This window comes from Panthera uncia (assembly GCF_023721935.1).
Source record: "Panthera uncia isolate 11264 chromosome D3 unlocalized genomic scaffold, Puncia_PCG_1.0 HiC_scaffold_8, whole genome shotgun sequence".
NCBI classification, from domain to species: Eukaryota; Metazoa; Chordata; class Mammalia; order Carnivora; family Felidae; genus Panthera; species Panthera uncia.
Genome location: NW_026057586.1, coordinates 69,327,168 through 69,350,028, shown reverse-complemented (window position 1 = coordinate 69,350,028; position 22,861 = coordinate 69,327,168). Strand labels below are relative to the sequence as shown.

The 22,861-nt window shown below is 38.0% G+C and overlaps 1 protein-coding gene across 10 annotated transcripts in view; it reads right to left on the bottom strand.

The window, feature by feature from the left end:
* The window catches only part of MTMR3 (myotubularin related protein 3), a 146,637-nt gene that overhangs the window by 39,821 nt on the left and 83,955 nt on the right, over positions 1-22,861 (bottom strand). For 9 of the 10 annotated variants that reach the window (XM_049619819.1, XM_049619810.1, XM_049619816.1 and 6 more), the window contains 4 exons: positions 20,764-20,816; positions 15,940-16,023; positions 6,213-6,302; positions 5,691-5,807 (listed from right to left, as the gene is read on the bottom strand). In XM_049619819.1, the coding sequence (XP_049475776.1) occupies positions 5,691-5,807; positions 6,213-6,226 (131 nt within the window). In that variant the 5' untranslated portion in view covers positions 6,227-6,302; positions 15,940-16,023; positions 20,764-20,816. Of the gene's footprint in view, positions 1-5,690; positions 5,808-6,212; positions 6,303-15,939; positions 16,024-16,326; positions 16,407-20,763; positions 20,817-22,861 lie in introns of all 10 variants that reach the window. The other variant, XM_049619814.1, reaches the window with a different exon arrangement.

Here is a 22,861-nt window from a genome sequence, read left to right as displayed (position 1 = left end):
TGATTTGGAGAGACTGATCTCTGAGCAGTCACCTGAATCCCAGGTCCCTCTCAATCACCTCTCCTTATAACCATAAAATCTGAAAACCAACTAATGCTATTAGCAGCTGCTAGAGGGACTGGACCAGCCTAAGCTACTGTGCTACAAAGAAGAGGTAAGCTTGGCATCCCCTACTATTGTCTGAGACCCCAAGGGCCTGGGTCCAGACTTCCAGAATAATGAAATACCTCAGAGCATGTGAAATATTCACTACCTAAAATGCATTTGATATGCAAATTTTTACACATTTTTCACATTGCAAATTTAAGGAAGAATGGTATAAATACCAGACGCTAGTAGGCAGATCTACCTGGCAAATCAACAGAAACAACCATGTGTACTCAAGTCACAGATATGGAAAACAGCAGATTTTAATGCTCATGCAGATTGTCACATGCAGGGAAGTTTAATATGCAGCAATAAGAAGAGAGACATAAGAGAGAAATACCTGATTTTATATCAAATGAACATCTCCCTTTTTTCTTCTCATTTCTACCCCAATCCCCATCAAGACTGCTTCCTCTTTTAAAAAGGTGGAACAGGCCTTCTTTTCCTCTTCATACACCCAAACAAAACATATAAGGTCTCTACTTTTTTTAAAGGCCTACTCCATTGCTTTAGGTTTCTGAATTCTCCTTATACATCAAAAACGATCTCTTACCATTTCTGTAACCAGAAACACCCAATGTTCAACCCCATCAGCAAACAATTACAGATTCTCATCAGTGCCACTGAATTCTATGTCACTGAATCTATGTCATTCAATTCTAGGCCCTTTTACAGCCCAAGGAGGTTAAGCCTCTATACTAGAAGCTAGAGGCAAAGTCAGGACCAGAAAACCATGTCTGTCCTCTAGCGCAGGCTCCTTCCATTATAATGGTGCACCTTTCTTTCTTCCACTGAGATTGTCTCTCCTTTCTGTAGGAGTTCTACTTTAATATTTCTTTCAGAATTAAGTGGTCTTTCCATCAAAGACCTTTAAGAAGAAAACAGAATTTAAACCAAGATGATTTGGGGACAGTTCTATCCATGGAAGAGTAGGAAGAATCTAATTCAAATTCTCCCTAACCTACCGATTTCAGTGTTTTGTGGCAACTCATTTTCTTTTTGCTTCTTTCTCCTCTACCTTCTACGTGACAGGTAATTCTGTCTTCCTTTACAGTGCGTTTTCACTTATAAACTCCACCAAACTCATGCTCAAAACAAGACACCAAACACACTCAGTGCTGTTAATTCCTCAAAAGGCCAACAGTTACATCACAGACACCAAAATTCGTAAGAGCATCAATCCAAAAAAGCAGGAGAGCAGCAGTTAAAAATTTAATAAACATGCACAGTATTAAAGACCCACAGTACTGTCTCATTCCAGAGGGAATTTTATGTCATCATAACCTAGTATGTTTACTTCATTCTGGGTGTGTGTGTGCGCATGTGTGCGTGAATGCATGCACGTGTACATTATTTTTAAGCACCAGAATTTAAAACTGGGATAATTTCTACCTTTTAAAAACAATGTACTGGGGCACCTGGGTGGCTCAGCAGGTTTAGAGTCCAACTTCAGCACAGGTCATGATTTCACAGTTCGTGAGTTTGAGCCCCACACAGGGCTTTGCACTGACAGCGTGGAACGTGCTTTGGATTCTCTGTCTCCCTCTCTCTCTGTCCCTCCCCAGCTCACACTCTCTCTCTCTCAAAAATAAACATTTTTAAAAAATAATAAAAGCATACTCTTTTTATAGAGTGAATGATAAGTACTAATCCTGTACATACATTTGAAGTAAAAATGGCAGGAACAGGGGTACCTGGGTGGCTCTGTTGGTTAACTCTTGATTTCATGATCTCACGGTTTGTGGGTTCGAGCCCCACATCCGGCTCTGCACTGACAGTGCAGACCCTGTTTGGGATTCATTCATTCTCTCTCTCTCTCCCTCTCTCTCTCTCCGCCCCACCCCTGCTCGCATTCTCAGTCTTTCTCTCAAAATAAAGAACATTAAAAAAAAAAAAAAAAAGGCAATAACAGAGTGAAAATAATAAGTCAAAATCTAAAATCTGTAATAAACTGTGGAATATCTGGGCCCTAAATCTTCTATAAAAACTTCTATAAAAAAAGAAGAAGACTGTCACAAGTTAAAGACCCAAACTCTTTACTGCTCACCTTTTATATTTACAAGCTACTCTTCAGTACTGATTTAGAGATCTCTGCTGGCACACGAATGCTGCAACCAAGGTGCATTAACTGTTAAGAATAACTTCCTTTTGATGCTTGGGGAATAAAGATTTTTGCTGTACCAAAATGTGAAAAAATGTGAAAAAACGCTAAGGAAAGTGTTTGCAGCTGTTACAATTTCACATTTTTCCTAAGAAGCGTTAACAGACCAGGTGGAAACAGAAGTTTTAATGTCCTTTTTGAAAATTTTACAAATTATTCCTCATTGAAATTCAGTTTACATTTTTTGAAGGTCACAATCCCATCTGTTTATGTATAAACTGTGGGGCTTTATCCTCACTCTACAAATCGTTCTCATCACAGTGTGCCACTAGAACTTTGTCTAGTAAAAGTAGCGAAGGGACTCATGCAAAGAGGACAAATTTTGCTGCTTTGCAAGGTGAACATCGGACAGTCAAAACCAACTTGTTCCAAAGCATAGGTGCAAAAACCACCTAGGATTCCCATGCTACTTACTGGGATTTCAGAAGCAGCAGATTGAGAGGCAGTCTATTGAATTACACAACAAAAACTGTTTTAAACTTTCATGAATTCCACTTCAAAACTTACTTGTTTATAAATTAGCTGAGCAAAGAAATACACCTGTACATATGTAGAAATACAGTTTGGGAAAAGCACAGAATGGGAGCAATTCATATCTTAAAGGCAGCAATGAACTCGACTACAGAGGTTGTTTACCCGAGGACTTGGAAACCTGATACCCAGTGAATATGTATAAAGTAATGATGTTATGGCATCCAAATCTACAAAAAGGTTTTATTCAAAGTGCTGTGAAATTGAGAGAGAATATATGATATCAGATAGCTACTTAAAACTTGATGGTAAGTCCCTTTATGAAGTGCTACATGTGTTATTTTAAAGGAATACAAAATGATGCAAACCAGGGCATGCCACAATATACACTGGCATATTGGGCTTTGACAGTTGAAGTTTGATTTAGATATAATAACCTCTTAAGGGGGGGGGGGGTCTCGACCTCATTTATTTTATTGAAATACGTATCTGCTGAGAGAGGAAAGGAGAGAGGGAAAGGAGAAGGGGCAACATCACCAACTCTCTGGACTCCACCCAGGACCTAGTGCAGGAAGAGCCACTGTTTTCTGGAGTAACCACAGGTTTTAGGAAGCTTACTATTATGACGTGATTAATTTATTTGTATGGAGAAATCCTGGTCTCTCTCAATCTGTATGTTTAAAATCACTGCAATGCCAAAATACTTTTGCACCATTATTTTCTCTGTGCAAAGCCATTGTCGGGATTTTTAATTGACATGCAGGCTCTATGCCTTAGAGGGTTATTATGCTGAGAAAACACTTTTAGGTGATGAAATGGAGCAAAGGTAAGAACAGTAAGTTTTCTTAAGCATTGTACCTCAGTCACAATGGGGGACCAATGATTCCAGTAAAGAGCCTACTCATACAGCCACTGTTAGAGATGATGATGACACAGTCCTGTTCACACAGAAATTGTTTTTAAATGAGCTTTAAACCCAAAAGGGGTTTAAAAATGGTCTAATATCCATTTCAAACCCATACTAACTTCACATCACTTAATATTTACTGAATACCATGGCACCAGGAAACATGCTAGATTCTTAATAACCAAAAAATTACAACACGTTTCATAAATGTTGTAAAGGTGTGTTAGAGATACCAAAGAAGCCAGAGATGAAGGTAATAAACCATCAGGGAGGAAACTGAGAAAGGCTTCACAGAAATTACCACCTAAACTGGGTTTTGACAGATGAAGAGAAGCTCCCAAGCAGGAGAGAAGTGAGAGAACTCAGAGGTGTAAAGTGTGGTTGAATATTTCAAGGAGGGTGGTTTTACTAATAATGCAAAGGGAAGAAGAGGGAAAAGAAAGAAACCAAAGTTAGGCACCAAGGATCACACCACTTAGCCTGATACCATGCTAAGTAATTTCATCTTAGAAAAAGTAAAGAAATGCTGAAGGGCTTTCGGCTAGTAAATGACATGGTCAAATCTATACTTTCTATCCAACAGACCCTATTCCCAAATAGATCTACAAGTAGCTTCTGAAATACATGGCTATAAACCAAGTTGAGAGATAGAAAACTATATGGCCAAAAAAAAAACCGAAACCATATCCTCCCCACATGCAATTTAATTACAATTTCATTAATTCCAAACATATAAACAGAATTTAGACACAAAATTAAACTGGGCAGTTCTACTAATTATTACTGTCCTTACTTCCACAGTAGCTGGTGGGTAATTTCTGGTTGTTTGGATTTTATAGGAGCTTCCATCCAGTTCCCCCCATCATGGCCACCCAGTACCAAATGGACACTTCTGAATACAGTGCTACTGGGTATGAATGCACAGCATGCCTCTCTCCTTGATGAACCCAATGTGTATTCTGAGTTGATGGGACAGAAAACTAACATTAATAGCTATGATCGTAGTCCAAATCTAAATGCCAAGAGGAATTCAGGCCATAATGTCTTCGGGATATAAATGCTTAACTACAAAGAATAATAAATACTACATAAATAATAAAAGCCAATTACAAACAAAATGGCAGCCATTCTACAAAGGAAAGAGTGTGTCAAAGAAGTCAGGGAACTTTTGGACCACTGAGTAAAATAAGTGACAGATTTCAAAGAATCCCAAAATGAACACCAAAACACACAATCTGAAAGTAAAGCCCTGAGCTTTTATAAAGTGTCGTAATACATTTCTCTGCGGTAGAACCAAACTGCAAAAAGAAAGCCACAATACTACCAAATGAAATAGGAAGAAGGCATTCATTTGGTGGAAGTACATGAACTTTCGTATCTTTGTGGTGAAAGGCACATTCATTGAAAACTACTAATGATGGCAGTGCATTGAAGAACCAGATCAGAGAGTACCCTCATAACTGAAAAGGGTAAATGCACTCTTGAGATCTGAGAGCCTTCATTTTCTTCAGTAATATAGTCCATTATGCAAACAAACACTGTATTTAACATCTATGCTCTTCCACTAAGCAGCCATTAGAGTTAACTTCATCCTATAATGAGAGTCCGCACTGAGCTCAAAATACATCTCATTATTTGACATTAAGGTCCTGGAAATTATCTCAACTCAAGCAATTGGTAACTACTAAAGACTGAAGAATAAAAACCTATTCAGCCTTTGAACCCTTATAAAGTTAATGATACACCGTTACCTAGTACAGATTGCTCAGTATTACTAAACAATGGACAATTCAGCTGACAGCTACATGTAACATTTTAAATCAAGCCTAAGAGTTGCTTGTTAACCTAGTGTCCCTAAGTGCTAAATTCAGTGAGAGAAAAGCAGAGTAAACAATGTTTTCATACTCAACCCTGTGTAACATTCCTCTTTTTGAGAACATTAACAAGTTTTTATTCTTCCTTTCTCCATCTACTTTAGTGGGAAAATAGTTAGTAATCACTTACATTAACAAGAGACTCCTTGAACTTGATGTGAAGTCTATAATTAGAAAGGGCAATGATGGCATCCTCAGCACGGCCCACATACTCTGTGCTTTCTCCATGAAGTTCAAGAAAAGGAACCTTCAAAATGGAAGAAGAAACCTTTCAGAGTTCTAAAACAGTTAAAGCAAAGTCTTCAAGCACAGGTTGAGTGAATGGATGATAAAACCCATCACTCAAACTTAAAATACGGTAAATAAATAAAGGACCTAAAGAGGAGGAGTTATGTCCACATAATTCAAATATACTTGGTTATTCAAGTTCAACATTACTGAAGGAAATGACAGAGATGATCATGTCAAACAATGCATTCTCAGGAAATACATCTTTCTAAAAGGAGAGAGGTTTTCCAGCTTGCATTTCTACCTTGTGTATGGTTTAAGGAAAAACAAAATTATACAGTGCAGTACTTCAATTCATTAGCTCGGCTACATTGTTACTATGATGCTAAATACTTATTTTATAATCAAAGTGGCCTATAATTACCTGAAGATTCTCATCCTCCCGGATCAGCTGCTTCCTGGGAAAGATCTGATTGGCCTGGATGCACTCAAGGCTGTGCCGAGTCTCTTCATCCTGGAAAAACCCAAAACCTTTAAATAATTTCAGAGCTCCCAGTAATCATATTTGATTTTTCTGCCATGTCTAGTAGCATAATCACAATCAAAGTCCAGTGACCAAGGCGAACAGGAAGAAAGCTCAAAGAAAAAGCATTCATCCCCAAAGTGTTCCAACCAATATATTAGGCATCTCTAGTCAGAGAATATACTATAGATGGGGGGAAAAAAAAAGTCTAAGTGGTTAAGAACATTTTTACTAAGCACTATTAAGTTGTTAGTACATTACATGTAAGAAACCAAGATAGTTTTTTCTCTTTAGGTTATAACGTTAAATTCTTATTTTTGAAAGCTACATCCTGAATTGCTTAAGAATGAAATAATGTAATGTCTAGAATTTGGTTCAAAATAATTGGGAGAGGGAGAGGAAGGAAGTGGCCTATAATTAGGAAGGAAGTGAGTGGGAATTAACCGAAACGGGATTGTCCATGAGGGTTAACTGATGAAATTTGGGTAAAGCAGGGGTTCACACTAAACCAACATGTCTCCTTTGTTAGACGTGACATTTCCATAATGGAAACGTTTCTTTAAAAATTTAAGTTTAGGAACTGAATTCCTCAAACTGAAAACATGTGTGAACCACTATCCCTAGCTTAATCTGCCTTATATTACAAAAAAGATTTATTTCTATTAATACAATTTCCAAAAAAACCAATAATTTCTAATCTCAGTGGCACTTGAACTAATCACAATTTGTATTAAAAATAGTCTTATATTTTGAATTTTTATAGTTTAGGAAAAGAGAAACAATCCATTAGAAAGTCTGACTACAAATTATTTTTTAGGTGTTTATTTTTAATGTTTTAAATTTACATCCAAGTTACTTAGCTTATAGTGCAACAATGATTTCAGGAGTAGATTCCTTAATGCCCCTTACCCATTTAGCCCATCCCCCCTCCCACAACCCCTCCAGGAACCCTCTATTTGTTCTCCATATTTAAGAGTCTCTTATGTTTTGTACCCCTCCCTTTCCTTGTGTTCATCTGTTTTCTACCTTAAATTTCTCATATGAGTGAAGTCATGTGATATTTGTCTTTGACTAATTTTGCTTAGCATAATACCTTCTAGTTCCATCCACATAGGTGCAAATGGCAAGATTTCATTCTTTTTGACTGCCAAGTAATACTCCATTGTACATACATACCACATCTTCTTTATCCATTCATCCATCGATGGACATTTAGGCTCTTTCCATACTTTGGCTATTGCTGATAGTGCTGCTATAAACATTGGGGTGCATGTGTCCCTTTGAAACAGCATACCTGTATCTCTTGGATAAATACCTAGTAGTGCAACTGCTGGGTCATAGGGTAGTTCTATTTTTAACTTTTTGAGGAACCTCTATACTGTTTTCCAGAGTGGCAGCACCAGTTTGCATTCCCACCAGCAGTGCAAAAGAGATCTCCACATCCTTGCCAACATCTATTGTTGCCTGAGTTGTTAATGTTAGCCATTCTGACAGGTATGAGGTAGTATCTCAGTGTGGTTTTGATTTGTATTTCCCTGATGATGAGTGATGTTGAGCATTTTTTCATGTGTCGGTTGGCCATCTGGATGTCTTCCCTGGAGAAGTGTCTATTCATGCCTTTTGTCCATTTCTTCACTGGGTTATTTGTTTTTTGGGTGTTGAGTTTGATAAGTTCTCTATAGATTTTGGATACTAACCCTTTATCTGATATGTCATTTGCAAATATCTTCTCCCATTCCGTCGGTTGCCTTTTAGTTTTGCTGATTGTCTCCTTCCTTGTGTAGAAGCTTTTTATTTTGATGAGGTCCCAGTAGTTCATTTTTGCTTTTGTTTCCCTTGCCTCCAGAGACGTGTTGAGTAAGAAGTTGCTGCGGCCAAGATCAAAGAGGTTTTTGCCTGCTTTCTCCTCAAGGATTTTGATGGCTTCCTGTCATACATTGAGGTCTTTCATCCATTTTGAGTTTATTTTTGTGTATGGTGTAAGAAAGTGGTCCAGGGTCATTCTTGTGCATGTCACTGTCCAGTTTTCCCAGCACCACTTGCTGAAGAGACTGTCTTTATTCCATTGGATATTCTTTCCTGCTTTGTCAAAGACTAGTTGGCCATACATTTGTGGGTCCATTTCTGGGTTCTCTCTTCGGTTCCATTGATCTGAATGTCTGTTCTTGTGCCGGTACCATACTGTCTTAATGATTACGGCTTTGTAATACAGCTTGAAGTCCAGTATTATGATGCCTCCGGCTTTGGTTTTCTTTTTCCAGACTGCTTTGGCTACTTGGAGTCTTTTCTGGTTCCATACAAATTTTAGGTTTGTTCTAGCTCTGTGAAGAATGCTGGTGTTACTTTGATAGGTATTGCATTGAGTATGTAGATTGCTTTGGGTAGTATTGACATTTTAACAATATTTGTTCTTCCTATCCAGGAGCATGGAATCTTTTTCCATTTTTTTTGTGTGTCTTCTTCAATTTCTTTCATAAGCTTTCTATAGGTTTTAGTGTATAGATTTTTCACCTCTTTGGTTAGATTTATTCCTAGATATTTTATGGTTTTTGTGCAATTGTAAATGGGATCGATTCCTTGATTTCTCTTTCTGTTGCTTCATTACTGACGTATAGGAATGCAACTGATTTCTGTGCATTGATTTTATATCCTGCGACTTTGCTGAATTCATAGATCAGTTCTAGCAGTTTTTTGGTGGAATCTTTTGGGTTTTCCATATAGAGTTATCACGTCATCTGCGAAGAATGCAAGTTTGACCTCCTCCTGGCCAATCTAGATGCCTTTTATTTCTTTGTGTTGTCTGATTGCTGAGGCTAAAACTTCCAATACTATGTTGAGTGACAGTGGCGAGTGGACATCCCTGTCTTGTTCCTGACTGTAGGGGGAAAGCTCTCAGTTTTTCCCCAACTACAAGTTATTATAAAATCTACATATACAGTACATTTTACAAGAGCAAAAGCCATATCATGTTCTTCTGACAGCACTAAGTATTATAACCATCAGTCAGGAGACAGTTCTGCATGTGCTTCTTAACCCAATTCCAACAATTCTTTAAATATTCTCAAAGAGGAAAAAAAATCCTACCTATAAATAACACTGAAGTTTTTACCTAATTAGCAATCTTAATCATAGAACAATAACACTACTAGTGAGGCTCACAAAGTTAGGTCTGTAGATTCTGAGACCCTATCAGGGGCTCTATGAGGTCAAAACCACCTTCACAATATTAAAACATTACCTGCCTTTATCCACTGTATTAACATTTTTACTAACAATACAAAAAGAATTAGTACATAAAACTAATGGCATCTTAGTATAATCAAAGTAGTGACATCAATTTCACTTAGAATATCCTTGATAAAGCAGGGGGGGGATGGTAACATTTTATTAAATCTTGACCTTTCAAATAAGTCTTTTTTATACAGGAATAACATCAAATACTTCTGCCACATACTGATGTATTATGGCTGTCTTGATGTAAAGCATCTGTGCAACTGTTTCAGTTACAAGCTGAACCAGTTTTTTCATTAAATATTACCATTTTATAAATAAATAAAACATCAAAAAATAAGTGCAAGACAGACCAATTTTTTTTAATGTTTATCTATCTTTGAGAGAGAGAGAGAGAGAGAGAGAGAGAGAGAGAGAGAATGAGTGGGGGAGGCACAGAGAAAGAGGAACACAGAGGATCCAAAGCGGGTGCCATACTGACTGGAGAGCCCAATGCAGGACTACTAGAACTCATGAATCATGAGATCATGACCTGAGTCAAAGTCAGATGCTCAACTAACTGAGCCACCCAGGTGCCCCAGACCAATGGTTTTAAGTGTAACAGAATACAAAAAGCTCACTGATATGGTTTCAGATTCCACATAGCAACCAATTATAAGCTTTTTTTTTTTTTTTTTAAGATTTATTCCTTTTTGAAAGAGAAAACAGGGAGGGGCAGAGAGAAAGGGCGAGAGAAAATCCCAAGCAGGCTCCATGCTGTCAGCACAGAGCCTGACGAGGGGCTCAATCTCACAAACCATGAGATCATGACTCGAGCTGAAATCAAGAGTCAGTCACTTAACCGACTGAGCCACCCAGATACCCCTTATCTTTAAAGAAGTATTATATGCCAAGTTTTGGTATAATATAACAGAAGAATACACACAATATTTTCCAGACAGAAAAACTATTAAAATATTCTTCTAACTACATATTTGTGTGAGGCTGGATTTACTTCATATATATTTCAACACATTTTTTTCCAACAACATATTTTAACAAATTAAATGCAGAAGTAGATATGAAGATGTAGCAAACATACACTAAGCCAAACATTAAAGAGATTTGTAAAAATTGTAAAAATAATGCCACTCTTTACACTATTTCTAGAGGACAAAAGTTATTTTTCATCAAAAATGTTTATGTTAACATTAAGCTGGGGTTTTTTTTTTAACTTTTAAGCATATTTATTTAAAGAGAGAGAGAGAGAGAGAGAGAGAGAGAGAGTGTGTGTGTGTGTGTGTGTGTGTGTGTGTGTATGTGTGTGTACACATGAGCAGGGGAGAGGCAGAGACCAGGGGTGGGATCCAAAGCAGGCTCCAAGTTCTCAGCACAGAGCCCCAAGCAGAACTGTGAGATCATGACCTGAGCTGAAGTCAGATGCTTAACCAACTGAGCCACCTAGGCACCCCTCTATTCAGTTTCTTATAGCAAAGAAAGGCTTAATGAAGATGGTATATTTCAGTAAGGTTTAGTAAGGTTTAGCTACCATGTAGCTTAGAGTCTCTAAAAATATAATTACTTAGGGTATACAAAGGTTTGTAACATGACTCCACCCCTATATGTACACCAAAAAACTTGTTAGACAAAGAGTTCTGTGTCAATCTGTTCCATTTTATTCCTCTTCAGTCATTTCCTCCGAGGTCAATGACTAGGTGAAGGAATAATAAGTCATACTTGAAAGGAACTTATTTTTCTATAAGTCTTACCTTTTTTTTTCTTTTAGCCAATTCTAGTTCCATTCTTAAAAGGTAGCTCTTGACTAAAAGAACACTGAGTATTATTTACACTTAGAACTAAGAGAAAAGTTATGAGGAATCCTGAACTTAGGAAGATTTCTCTCATAAACCAACAGGCGATATGTAGGAAATGCTATGAGGGAACGGCAATGCTTTTAAAAATTATTACATAAAAGTACACTTTTAACATGCCTCCTCAGTACCACATTAACTTTTTTAACTCACACAAATATATAGGCCTAAATTTTTATTCTCTTCAAGATCATTTTACAAGGGTACTCATTTCTTCCAGTGATTACCAGACCCTGTTTTTTACTGACCTTTAAATAGCACAGAATTAAAGTAGCAAGCTAAAAACCAAACCAAACTGAGAAGCCATTACAAATCCATTCTTGCTGGCACATTCACTTGGGTGCTGATCCATGCCAATGTATATAACCAAAGTAGCTACTGAAAACTGAAAATGGAATGAATGATTTTAAACATAAGAGGACAGAGAATTAAGTCAGCAAGATAAGAGTATGAAGTAATAATTTTTCATAGTCAAATAAAATAACTGCTCTTTTTAAAAAGACTGTCTCAATTCACATTACCTGTAAGGCTTTAGAGCCGATTTTCCCCTTGTACCTAAACATGCATTTAATCACCAAAGACTTAATTAACATTAGGACAAACTACTCACTGACATTCTTCTAGAAGAACAGTATTAAAAAATTATTTGGCTAACTGTAAGCTGAATTAACTGCCTAATTTATTATAGTTTTTAAGAGTAATGGGTAAAAAAAGGAAGTCAAATTTGAGATGACTGACAGAGTAAGGAGACAAAAGGGAAGAAGAAAGAAACACTGACAAGTCTTGACCTCATAAGAGGCTTGCAAACAAATTTCTCCTAGGCTGTAAGTAGTAATTTCTTACTATTAGTGGGCATGTATTCCACATGGTCAATTTCCTAGTATTACTGAGGAACACCAGGAATTGTGGAATCTGGCACTTCTTAGTTTCTACCAGTTCCATAAGGTCAGTGGGACCACCTACAAAATCTTGAAAAGTGATTAATCACCAAAATTCCAGGCTAGTTTTTGCTACAGGTTTATGCAGGTAAGAGAGGTAAATCGACACCTGAAAGGGAAGTCAACATTACAGATAAATACTTAACACAGAGAGCAGACACTGATGACAAGTCAAAATGCCTATTAACTAAATTCATATACAGCATTCCAGGATAACAAGAAAAACTATCTGCTGCTAAGAGTGAAATATATGTAGGAATACCTGACAAAAGGTAAAAATGAAAGGAATTATCTCATTGTCAATTCCAGTCACTATTCCTCCCCCAGTTTATTTATTTAGGAGAGACAGAGCACAAGTTGGGGAAGGGCAGAGAGGGACAGAGAGAATCCCAAGCACGCTTCACACTCAGAGCCCAATACAGGGCTCAATCTCACCAACTGCAAGATCATGACCTGAGCCAAAACCAAGAGTCAGGTATTTAACTGACTGAGCCAGACAGGCACCCCTCCAGTCACTGTTCTCTTTTTTGTTCCTTTAATGTTTATTTTTGAGAGAGAAAGAAAATCCCAAGCAGGCTCTGCACTGTAAGCACAGAACCAGACATGGGGCTCAAACTCATGAACCGTGAGATCATACCTTGAGCCAAAACCAAGAGTCAGAAGCTTAACTGACTGAGCCACCCAGGTGCTCCTCTAGTCACTATTCTTAAAACTGATGATAGGGGCGCCTAGGTAGCTCAGTCAGTTGGGCATCCGATTCTTGGTTTCGGCTCAGGTCATGAGCTTGTAGTTCATGGGTTCAAGCCCTGCAGCTGGCTCACGGCTGTGAGCACAGAGCCTGCTTCGGATCCTCTGCCCTCCCCCACCTCCCTCCCTCTCTCTCTCTCTCTGTAAAAAAATGAACATTAAAAAAAAAAAAAAAGACTGGTATTGAAGGTCATCAAAAATACAATTTCTCTTGGGGTGCCTGGGTGGCTCAGTCCATTAAGCGACCGATTTCAGCTCAGAACATGATTTCATGGTTCATGAGTTCGAGTCCCACATAGGGCTCTGTGCTGACAGCTCAGAGCCTAGAGCCTGCTTCAGATTCTGTGTCTCCCTCTCTCTCTGCCCCTCTCAGGCTCGCGCTCTCTCTCAAATAAATAAATAAATAATAAATAAATAAATAAATAAATAAATAAATAAAATAATAAACATTAAAAAAATACAATTCTCCTGATACAATGCTTGGGATTTGTTTCAAAATAATCCAAAGAGTTGACAGTGAGGGAGTCAGAAGAAACAAGTATGGCCACGAATTAATGATTACTACAGTGGACTGATGCGTATAGGAGGGTTCACTGTACTATCCTCTTGAGATTTTCCATAATAAAACATGAAAACATATTTTTCTAATGTTTAACCTCCTAAGAAAGACTTCAATTTCCTTTAAGAATCTTTACTCGGATAAGAGAGCAGATGCTAACTTAAATCAGCACAGAGGTATACATTTAAAAAAGGGAAGGAGTGCCTGGGTGGTTCAGTCAGTTAAACATCTGATTCTTGACTTCGGCTCAAATCAGGATCTCACTGTTCATAAGATTGAGCCCCGCATTGGGCTCTGCCCTGGCAGTGCAGAGCCTGCTTGGGATTCTCGCTCTCCATCTCTCTCTCTGCCCCTCCCCTCCTCATGTTCTCTCTCTCTCTCCCAAAATAAACATTAAAAAATAATAATAGTAAGGATTAAGCATGTAACAACCTAAATGCTAAAACAATAGATCAATTATTAATTAAATGAATGGTTCAGCAACTTGTAAAATGTTACATAGCTAGTAAAATGAACATCAGGAATCCAATGAATTAACATGGGAAAATGTTTAATTCCTTTAGTGAAATAAGCAAAATAGAAATTTAATTATGCTTTAATTCTAACTATATAAAATATACATGTGGACATGAACTAGTTAGGACTACAACCATGGGTACCAGTAGTAGAATTATAAATTAGTATTTGTAAAAACTTATTACAATGTTACTTCATGAGAAATTAAAAAAAAAAAAAAAAAAAGACACATGGCCATACTGCTCCCCAACTACAGCACACAAAAGCATCCCCAGAGTACACCAGAAGACTATCCACAGGGCACCAACAGAGACCCTACAGCATCAGGATCAGGACCACACTGTTGCTAGCTATGTGGTGGTATACAAAAAAGGACAACCCCTCAGTACAGAACACAGCTGCTTTTATAAGACTGTCATTTGCTATTCATTACCATTGGCATACATACCATATAAATATTATGCAAACACATTTTCAATTCATTAAAAACTCTGTGGGAAAACCAATAAAATAAAATGTACTCTAGAGAAACAATATTAAAAGTTCATCTGTGTTTGGATATAGGATATATCAAAAAGTTGTTATACCCACAAACTAAGAAAAAATTGGCCTAGCTTCAAGATGAAAGCAGTTACCTTTCTCCTTTTAGTATGACATTTCTGCACAACTAGTTTTTCTGTTGTGTTTCAGTTTGTTTTTAATTTTAAAAGCATTTTCCACCCAGGTCCCTAATGAAGCTTGAAATTAACACGGCCTTTTCAATTCCTTCTCTGTGTACCAGACCAGCATGAAAAACAGTTTGGATCTAGGAAACATAACAAAGTAGACGCAGGCCAATATTACAGAGCACCATTTCTTTTTTTAAGCCTTGAAGCACTGTTTACATATTCTCAGGATTGATAGAAATGTGGCCGGCTCATTGGTCCATCTTCTCCCCGTGGACTGGGCCGGGCCCTAAATGGTCCACAAGTCACTGAAATGTCCACTACAGACTCTTTTTAGTCAAAGATGTAGGCATGGGGGGTGGGGGGGGGGGCGCGGCTGGGTGGCTCAGTCGGTTAAGCGGCCGACTTCAGCTCAGGTCATGATCTCACGGTCCGTGAGTTCAAGCCCCATGTCGGGCTCAGTGCTGACAGCTCAGAGCCTGGAGCCTGTTTCGGATTCTGTGTCTCCCTCTCTCTGACCTTCCCCCATTCATGCTCTGTCTCTGTCTCAAAAATAAATAAACGTTAAAAAAAAAATTTTTTTTTAAATAAAAAAAAAGATGTAGGCATGGGGGATGCAAAGCTGCTATACCTTCTCTGGGATAAAAATACTGCCTTAAAGAGACAGAAAGGAAACATAGGGATTTACTTTTCTCCAGAAAGGTGAATTCAAAAAGAATATGTGTATGACCATATCATAATTCTCCTACGCACAACACACACACACACACACACACACACACACACACACACACACACACACGGTTTTCACTACATCTTACTTCCTATAAAAGGATTAAGAAACATGGAATCCAAGAACCATGAATTTTAGTCTTGACTCCATGTATTACCTGACTGAAAAGAGCCAGTATCTAATTCACAGGATTAAACAGAAATAAACAGCTCTAATACACTAAAATACTCTATTACTAAGTAAGCAATAAAAGAAAAGTAACAAGAAGAGAGTTCAGGAATGGAAAAGTGAAACGATTTAGAGTAACAAAAATGCGTGGACTATTAGTGTTCACTTAATTTCAGGATAGAGTTCAATTCCAATTTTCTTGTTATTTCGTTTTTACTTACCATGACAGGAGGCCCAGATTAGGAGGAGAAATCCCCGTCCCTTCTTCCGTGTCTGGCAAGGTTTTCTTTCTTTTATGCCTGGATCTTTAAAAAGAAAAGGAAAAAAAAGAGGACGAAATTGGCAAATTTCCCCCTGCTTGGCCATAGCCTAACTAAAGTAACTACATACTACTACGGCAGACCTGACAGAGTCAGCCCAGAACAAGTTAAATATCACCAGCCAGTCCCCACCAGTCAAATCCAAACTCCATAATGCCTTTGTGAAAATCTTCATGGTCCTAACCTATTTGAGCAAAAAAGTAGCAAAGGCTCGTCATGTTCCTAATGTTGATAGTAACATAGAAAATGTTATAAACTTTGAATGAAATAATAAAGATTAAAACTAACCTGCAAATGCAAAAACAAATTCTTGGAATATTACTGGATGTTTCTGTGGTGATCAATAAATCCAAAATGGATCTCCCTATCTGTGGGAATCAAACTGGCTTAGTAAGCAAAATATGAATGCATACATACACACAGTTAATTATTTCTGAACCATTTAAAAGAGAGTTGCAGGGTGTCTGGGTAGCTCAGTCGGTTAAGCGTCCGACTTCAGCTCAGGTCATGACCTCACAGCTTGTGAGTTTGAGCCCCGTGTCAGGCTCTGTGCTGACAGCTTGGAGCCTGGAGCCTGCTTCAGATTCTGTGCCTCCCTCTCTCTGCCCCAACCACTCGCATTCTGTCTCTGTCTCTCTCAAAAATAAATAAACATTAAAAAAAAATTTTTTTTGAGGAGAGTTGCATACACCATGCCTCTTTACTCCTTACAACTTAAGCATATACGTCCTAAGAACAAAAATAATCTCTTATATAATCACAGTTTTGTAATTTAGAAAGTTGAACATGAAGTACTTTAATCTATATCCAATTTGGTCAACTTAATCAATTATATCCTTCACATTAATTTTTTCCCTTAATAGAGGATCCAGTCTAGGATCACATATTGAATCTAGTCATGTCTCTTGAGTCTCTTATAATCTAGGGCCCATATTATAGTAATAAATGTTTATTTCTTTTTGTGAGAGAAAGCGGGGGCAGATAGAAGATCTGAAGCGGGCTCTGCTCTGACAGCAGAGAACCTGATGCAGGGCTCAAACTCATGAATCATAAGGTCTAACCTGAGCCAAAGTTGGATGCTTAACCAACTGAGCCACCCAGGTGCCCCTATTCTAATTGAAATAATGTTTCCTGACATCAAAATTAATTTAATAATCTCACATCTTTCCCTCACACCCAGACCATGTTTCTTAAGAATGTAACACTTAAGGCACCTGGGTAGCTCAGTTAGTTAAGCATCCGACTCTTGATTTCAGCTCAGGTCATGATCTCACTGCCCATAAGATCGAACCCCACATCAAGCTCTGCACTGACAGCATGGAGCCTGCTTGGGATTCTCTCTCTCTCTCTCTCTCTCTCTCTCTCTCTCTCTCTCTGCCCCTTTTGTGCACGCACAAACTCTCTCACAATAAACAAACATTTTTTTAAAAATAGAATGTAACACTTTAAATTCATTGTTTTTGCAATATAAGTCTTAGGTGCCTTATCTCAAGTTAATGATTCTAAAATTAAAAATCAATAAATATTTACATTATTATGGTAATGTAAAAAGTAAACACTGCAGAGTCAAGTAATACATTAGGATTAAAGGTCTAATAAGTTATAATACGGACCCCCACTGGGCCAAATGAAGGAAAAGATTCTTATTCTAATCATCAGAGCCAAATGATCTCCCTTTTCTTAATATATGCATGAGAATTTGACAGCTAGAATCTGCAGGCTTCTCTGGGCTCCATCATTAATACCACTTCACAGATGTGACTTCTGAGAAATCATTACAAAAGTAAAATATTTAATCTCCCTACTGAACATAGTATCTCATCTTTCAGTCACCTGCAAAGGAAAAATTACCCAATTTCTTTCTCAATAACTAAAACTTACACTTGCAAACAATAACTCAACCAAGTAAGATACTGAACAATTCAAACTATAAGGTCACAGATCATACATAGCATATAAATCCAAAAAGAAGGGAAAAAACAATACCCTGAATCAACAAGATTATAACTAATCCCTACTAAATTAGATTTAAAATTAGAGGATAATTTCCTAAATTAATTCAAAATCCTAAACAAATTTATTTTCCTAAACAAATAAACAAATTTATTAATTTCCTAAATTCAAATTCCTAAACAAAATCTACTCTTCTCCCTTATTCTTAACACGCACGTGCGCGCGCGCACACACACACACACACACACACACACAGAAAAAACAAAAATGAAAATCCTACTTAAAATCAAATTATAGTGAGAAGTCCTATATCCCAGGACTCTGGAAATGCTTGTGTGAATTGAAAATTCTTTTATGAACACAGTTCTTGCCTGAGGTGTTCACAATCTTATGGGGGCAACAAACAGATAATAAAGGCAAAGTGTGAAAAGAGATGCAGAAATATAACTCCATGACGATGTAAAAGGCAGAGAAATAGATTCTGGTCTGAGTACTCAGGAAGGCTTTTTAGAACTGAGCTTTTAATAGTTGAACTGGTCAGATTCTCAACTACTGAAACAGAGAATAGTAATGACGGCACAAGCAAAGACTGAGATGAAGACTGAAACAAAGACTGAGACGAAGACAAGACAAGGAAAAAAAAAAGGCATACTGGAGAGTACTCAAGGGAAAGTAGGTCAATATGGCTACAGCAAAAGGTATCCTAGTTGTATGGGGGAAATGGGTGACTATTTGCAGGAGATGTGTTTAAATTTTTTTTAAGTTTATTTTTGAGAGAGAGAGAGAGCGCGCGTGAGTGAGCAGGCACGCAGAAGTGGGGGAGGGACAGAGAGAAGGAGACACAGAATCCCAAGCAGGCTCATGCCGTCAGCCCAGAGCCCAATGTGGGGCTCAAACTCATGAACTGCAAGATCATGACCTGAGCCAAAACCAAGAGTCAGGTGCTCAACAGAATGCGCCATCCATGCACCCCTGCAGGAGACATGTTTAAAAGCTGCTTGTCAAGAGCCTAAAATGCCATGCTAAGGAGACTGATCCTTATTCTGGAGGCAATGTCAAGCTGAAGGTGGCAGAACAAGGTACTGTACTGAAGTGGATCTAGAAGCGACAACTTCTCTTGTCAATAAAATCAGATTATAGGGGTGCCTGGGTGGCTCAGTCGGTTGAGCGCTGGCTTTGGCTCAGGTCATGATCGCAAGGTCTGTGAGTTCAAGCCCCTCATCAGGCTCTGTGCTGACAGCTCGGTTTCTGCTTCGGATTCTGTGTCTCCCTCTCTCTCTCTGCCCCTCCACCACTCATGCTCTGTCTCCTCTGTTTCAAAAATAAATAAACATTAAAAAAAATTTAAAATTAGATTATAATTTCCTGGGGCCCCTGGCTGGCTCAGTCAGTTAAGCATCTGACTTCAGCTGAGGTCATGATCTTGCAGTTTGCGAGTTCAAGCCCCACATTAGGCTCTGTCCTGAGGGCTCAGAGCCTGGAGCCTGCTTTAGTCTCTGTGTCTCCCTCTCTGTCTGCCCCTCCCTCACTCATGCTCTGTGTGTGTGTGTGTCTCTCTCTCTCTCTAAAAAATAAATTAAAAAAAATTTTTTAAATAAAATTAGATTTCCTAAATTAAAACAAATGGCAGAAACAGGAGGCAGTACTAAAGACTGAAGTAGTCATAGACACACACAAATCTATGAAAAGAAGAACAGGTCAGACATTAATAACCATGCTGGGGACAGGATTACCAATTTTTTTAGAACTTCTTTTCTAGTTAAATATCACATTTGTAACACTAAGTCTAGTAATGAGGCCTTGATTTTTATATAGATATGTAACAATTTAAGAGAACTCAAAAGAAGAATCAGGGTTTCAATTTAAGAGAATTCCATATTGTTAAGAACTGTCTATTCTAAGACCTACCCTATGACCCAGCAATAGCACTGCTAGGAATTTACCCAAGGGATACGGGAGTACTGATGCATAGGGGCACTTGTACCCCAATGTTTATAACAGCACTCTCAACAATAGCCAAATTATGGAAAGAGCCTAAATGTCCATCAACTGATGAATGGATAAAAAAATTGTGGTTTATGTACACAATGGAGTACTACGTGGCAATGAGAAAGAACGAAATATGGCCCTTTGTAACAACATGGATGGAACTGGAGAGTGTTATGCTAAGTAAAATAAGACAGAGAAAGACAGATACCATGTTTTCACTCTTATGTGGATCCTGAGAAACTTAACAGAAACCCATGGGGGAGGGGAAGGAAAAAAAAAAAAAAAAGAGGTTAGAGTGGAAGAGAGCCAAAGCATAAGAGACTCTTAAAAACTGAGAACTGAGGGTTGATGAGGGGTGGGAGGAAGGGGAGGGTGGGCGATGGGTATTGAGGAGGGCACCTTTTGGGATGAGCACTGGGTGTTGTATGGAAACCAATTTGACAATAAACTTCATATATTGGAAAAAAAAAAAAAAAAACGGTCTATTCTAAACAACGTTAGTAGGGCTACAACTCATTTAATCTCAATTTAAATACAAGTTTCCAAGTATAGTATACTGTATTACAGCACATTATATATGGAAAAAATAATCTGCCTTGAACTCTAGTGAAAAAATCGTATTTAGAGATTTAACATTAAAGTGAACATATAAGAGCTCATCTAAATAATTATGTACATGGACAGACAGGGCCCCCCCACACACACAAATTAATCTTTATATTAGTCTTTGCTGCTTCAAAACAGCACAAGGTGGGGGGGGGGGGAACAATACAATAAACTTACCAAGTGAAGTTTGTCCCAAGAACTTTCTCTATTAGAAGGTTTCACAAGACAATCTGCAAAAGAAAAACCAGTAATTTTACAAATAGCCTTCCAATCAAGTTAAGCCACTTAAATCTCCCCACAAGACTTTTCTCTACAAGTTGGAATGCCATATTAATACATTTTTTTAATTGTTATAATGTTGATTTAGTCAACAATAGATTTTAGAATGTTTAATTGCCCAGAATAAGCCCAGTCAGGCCTCATCATGCCTTTAGAAACTACAGAACTGTACAGACAGAACTTTCCAGGAACCTACAGATACTCCTATTTAAGATTTTCTCCTCAATCATCATTTCTGATGGCTTCTCACCTAAACTTTTACTACTACATGAACCAATACTTTATTTCTTTTTTTAATGTCTATTTTTGATATAGAGACAGAGCATGAGCAGGGTAGGGGCAGAGAGAGAGGGAGACACAGAATGTGAAGCAGGCTCCAGGCTCTGAGCTGGCAGCACTGAGCCCGATGTGGGGCTCAAACTCACAAACCGTGAGATCATAACCTGAGCCAAAGTCAGATGCTTAACTGATCTCACAGGAGATCTAGGCTTGGACTTGGTAATTTAAGGTGTTTTGTACACACAACTGGCTTCTACCAAAGGATCTTTTATGTGTCTGAAAAAAATTGGGACAGAAGTGGCAGGGGGTGGTATGGTCTAGGCACGAAGAATTTTTATCACAACTAGGCAAACCTGACCTTTACAGAGATAAAAGACTTAATCGACCTGATTCCCTTACAATGATTTCTCAGTATTTGCAGACAACTCAACCTTTTGGCTGTTACACGACATGAAATCATATAAATAAACAAAACTGTATAAAATATTAAAATCCTAAAATTAAGGAGTCAGTCAACATAGCACATTATATCCATAACTTCCAGAAAACTTTTAACTGATAAGAACCATAAAAAGGAAGCTAAATATGCAATAATAAAGTGTTTTAACCATTTTACAACTAAAATTTTTGTCTCCCAATAACTTTAATTTTGTAACTTAAGGGCACTGGGGTAGCTTAAGTTGGCTAAGCATCTGACTTTGGCTCAAGTCATGATCTCACGGTTCACAGGTTTGAGCCCCACATGGGGCTCTGTGCTGACAGCTCGGAACCTGGAACCTGCTTCAGATTCTGTCTCCCCTCTCTCTCTGCCCCTTCCCTGCTTGTTCTCTCTCTCTCTCTCTCAAAAATAAACATTAAAAAATTTTTTACATAATTTATAAATTTTGTAACTTAGAAGCCATATTAACCACATTCTATATCAAAAATAAAGCTATTCATAATTTGCAACTTGAGACACAAAGTATCAAGTTTAATCTTGTTAAGTTGTTTAAAAAGATATAATACAGAAGAAAAGTTGGGGGTCTGTAAATCTGCAGGACCTTTCCATGCTAGTGTATAATTTTTGCTAAGCACGTGAATACTGAAATACATATTACAAATATTTTCCTTCTAAATTACATCAGTAGGTACATATTATCCATGATTTTTTACTTTAGGATAATAAATAATCATTTGTTAAAAAGAAGAGATAACTGGAGCGCCTAGGTCACTCAGTCAAACAGCCAATTCTTGATATCGGCTCAGGTCATGATCTCGCAGTTGTGGGATCAAGCCCCACGTTGGGCTCCATGCTAAGCATGAAGACTACCTGGGATTCTTTCCCTCTCTGTCCCTTCCTGCTCGCATGTGCACGTCTCTCTCTGCCCCTTCCCTCCTTGCACATGCACACATGCTGTCTCTCAAAAATAAACGTTAACAAAAAAGAGAGAGAGAAAGAGAGAGATGCTTGGTCTCTTTGTCCTTAAAAACAACAACAGGGGCATCTGGGTGGCTCAGTCAGTAAGTGTCCGACTTCAGCTCAGGTCATGATCTCACGGTTTGTGGGTTCGAGCCCCGTGTCAGGCTCTATGCTGACAGCTCAGAGCCTGGAGCCTGCTTCAGATTCTTTGTCTCCCTCTTTCTCTGCTCCTCCCCACTCACACTCTGTCTCTCTCTCAAAAGTAAATAAACATTAAAAAAAAAATTTTTTTTTAAAACAACAAAACAGATGAAATAG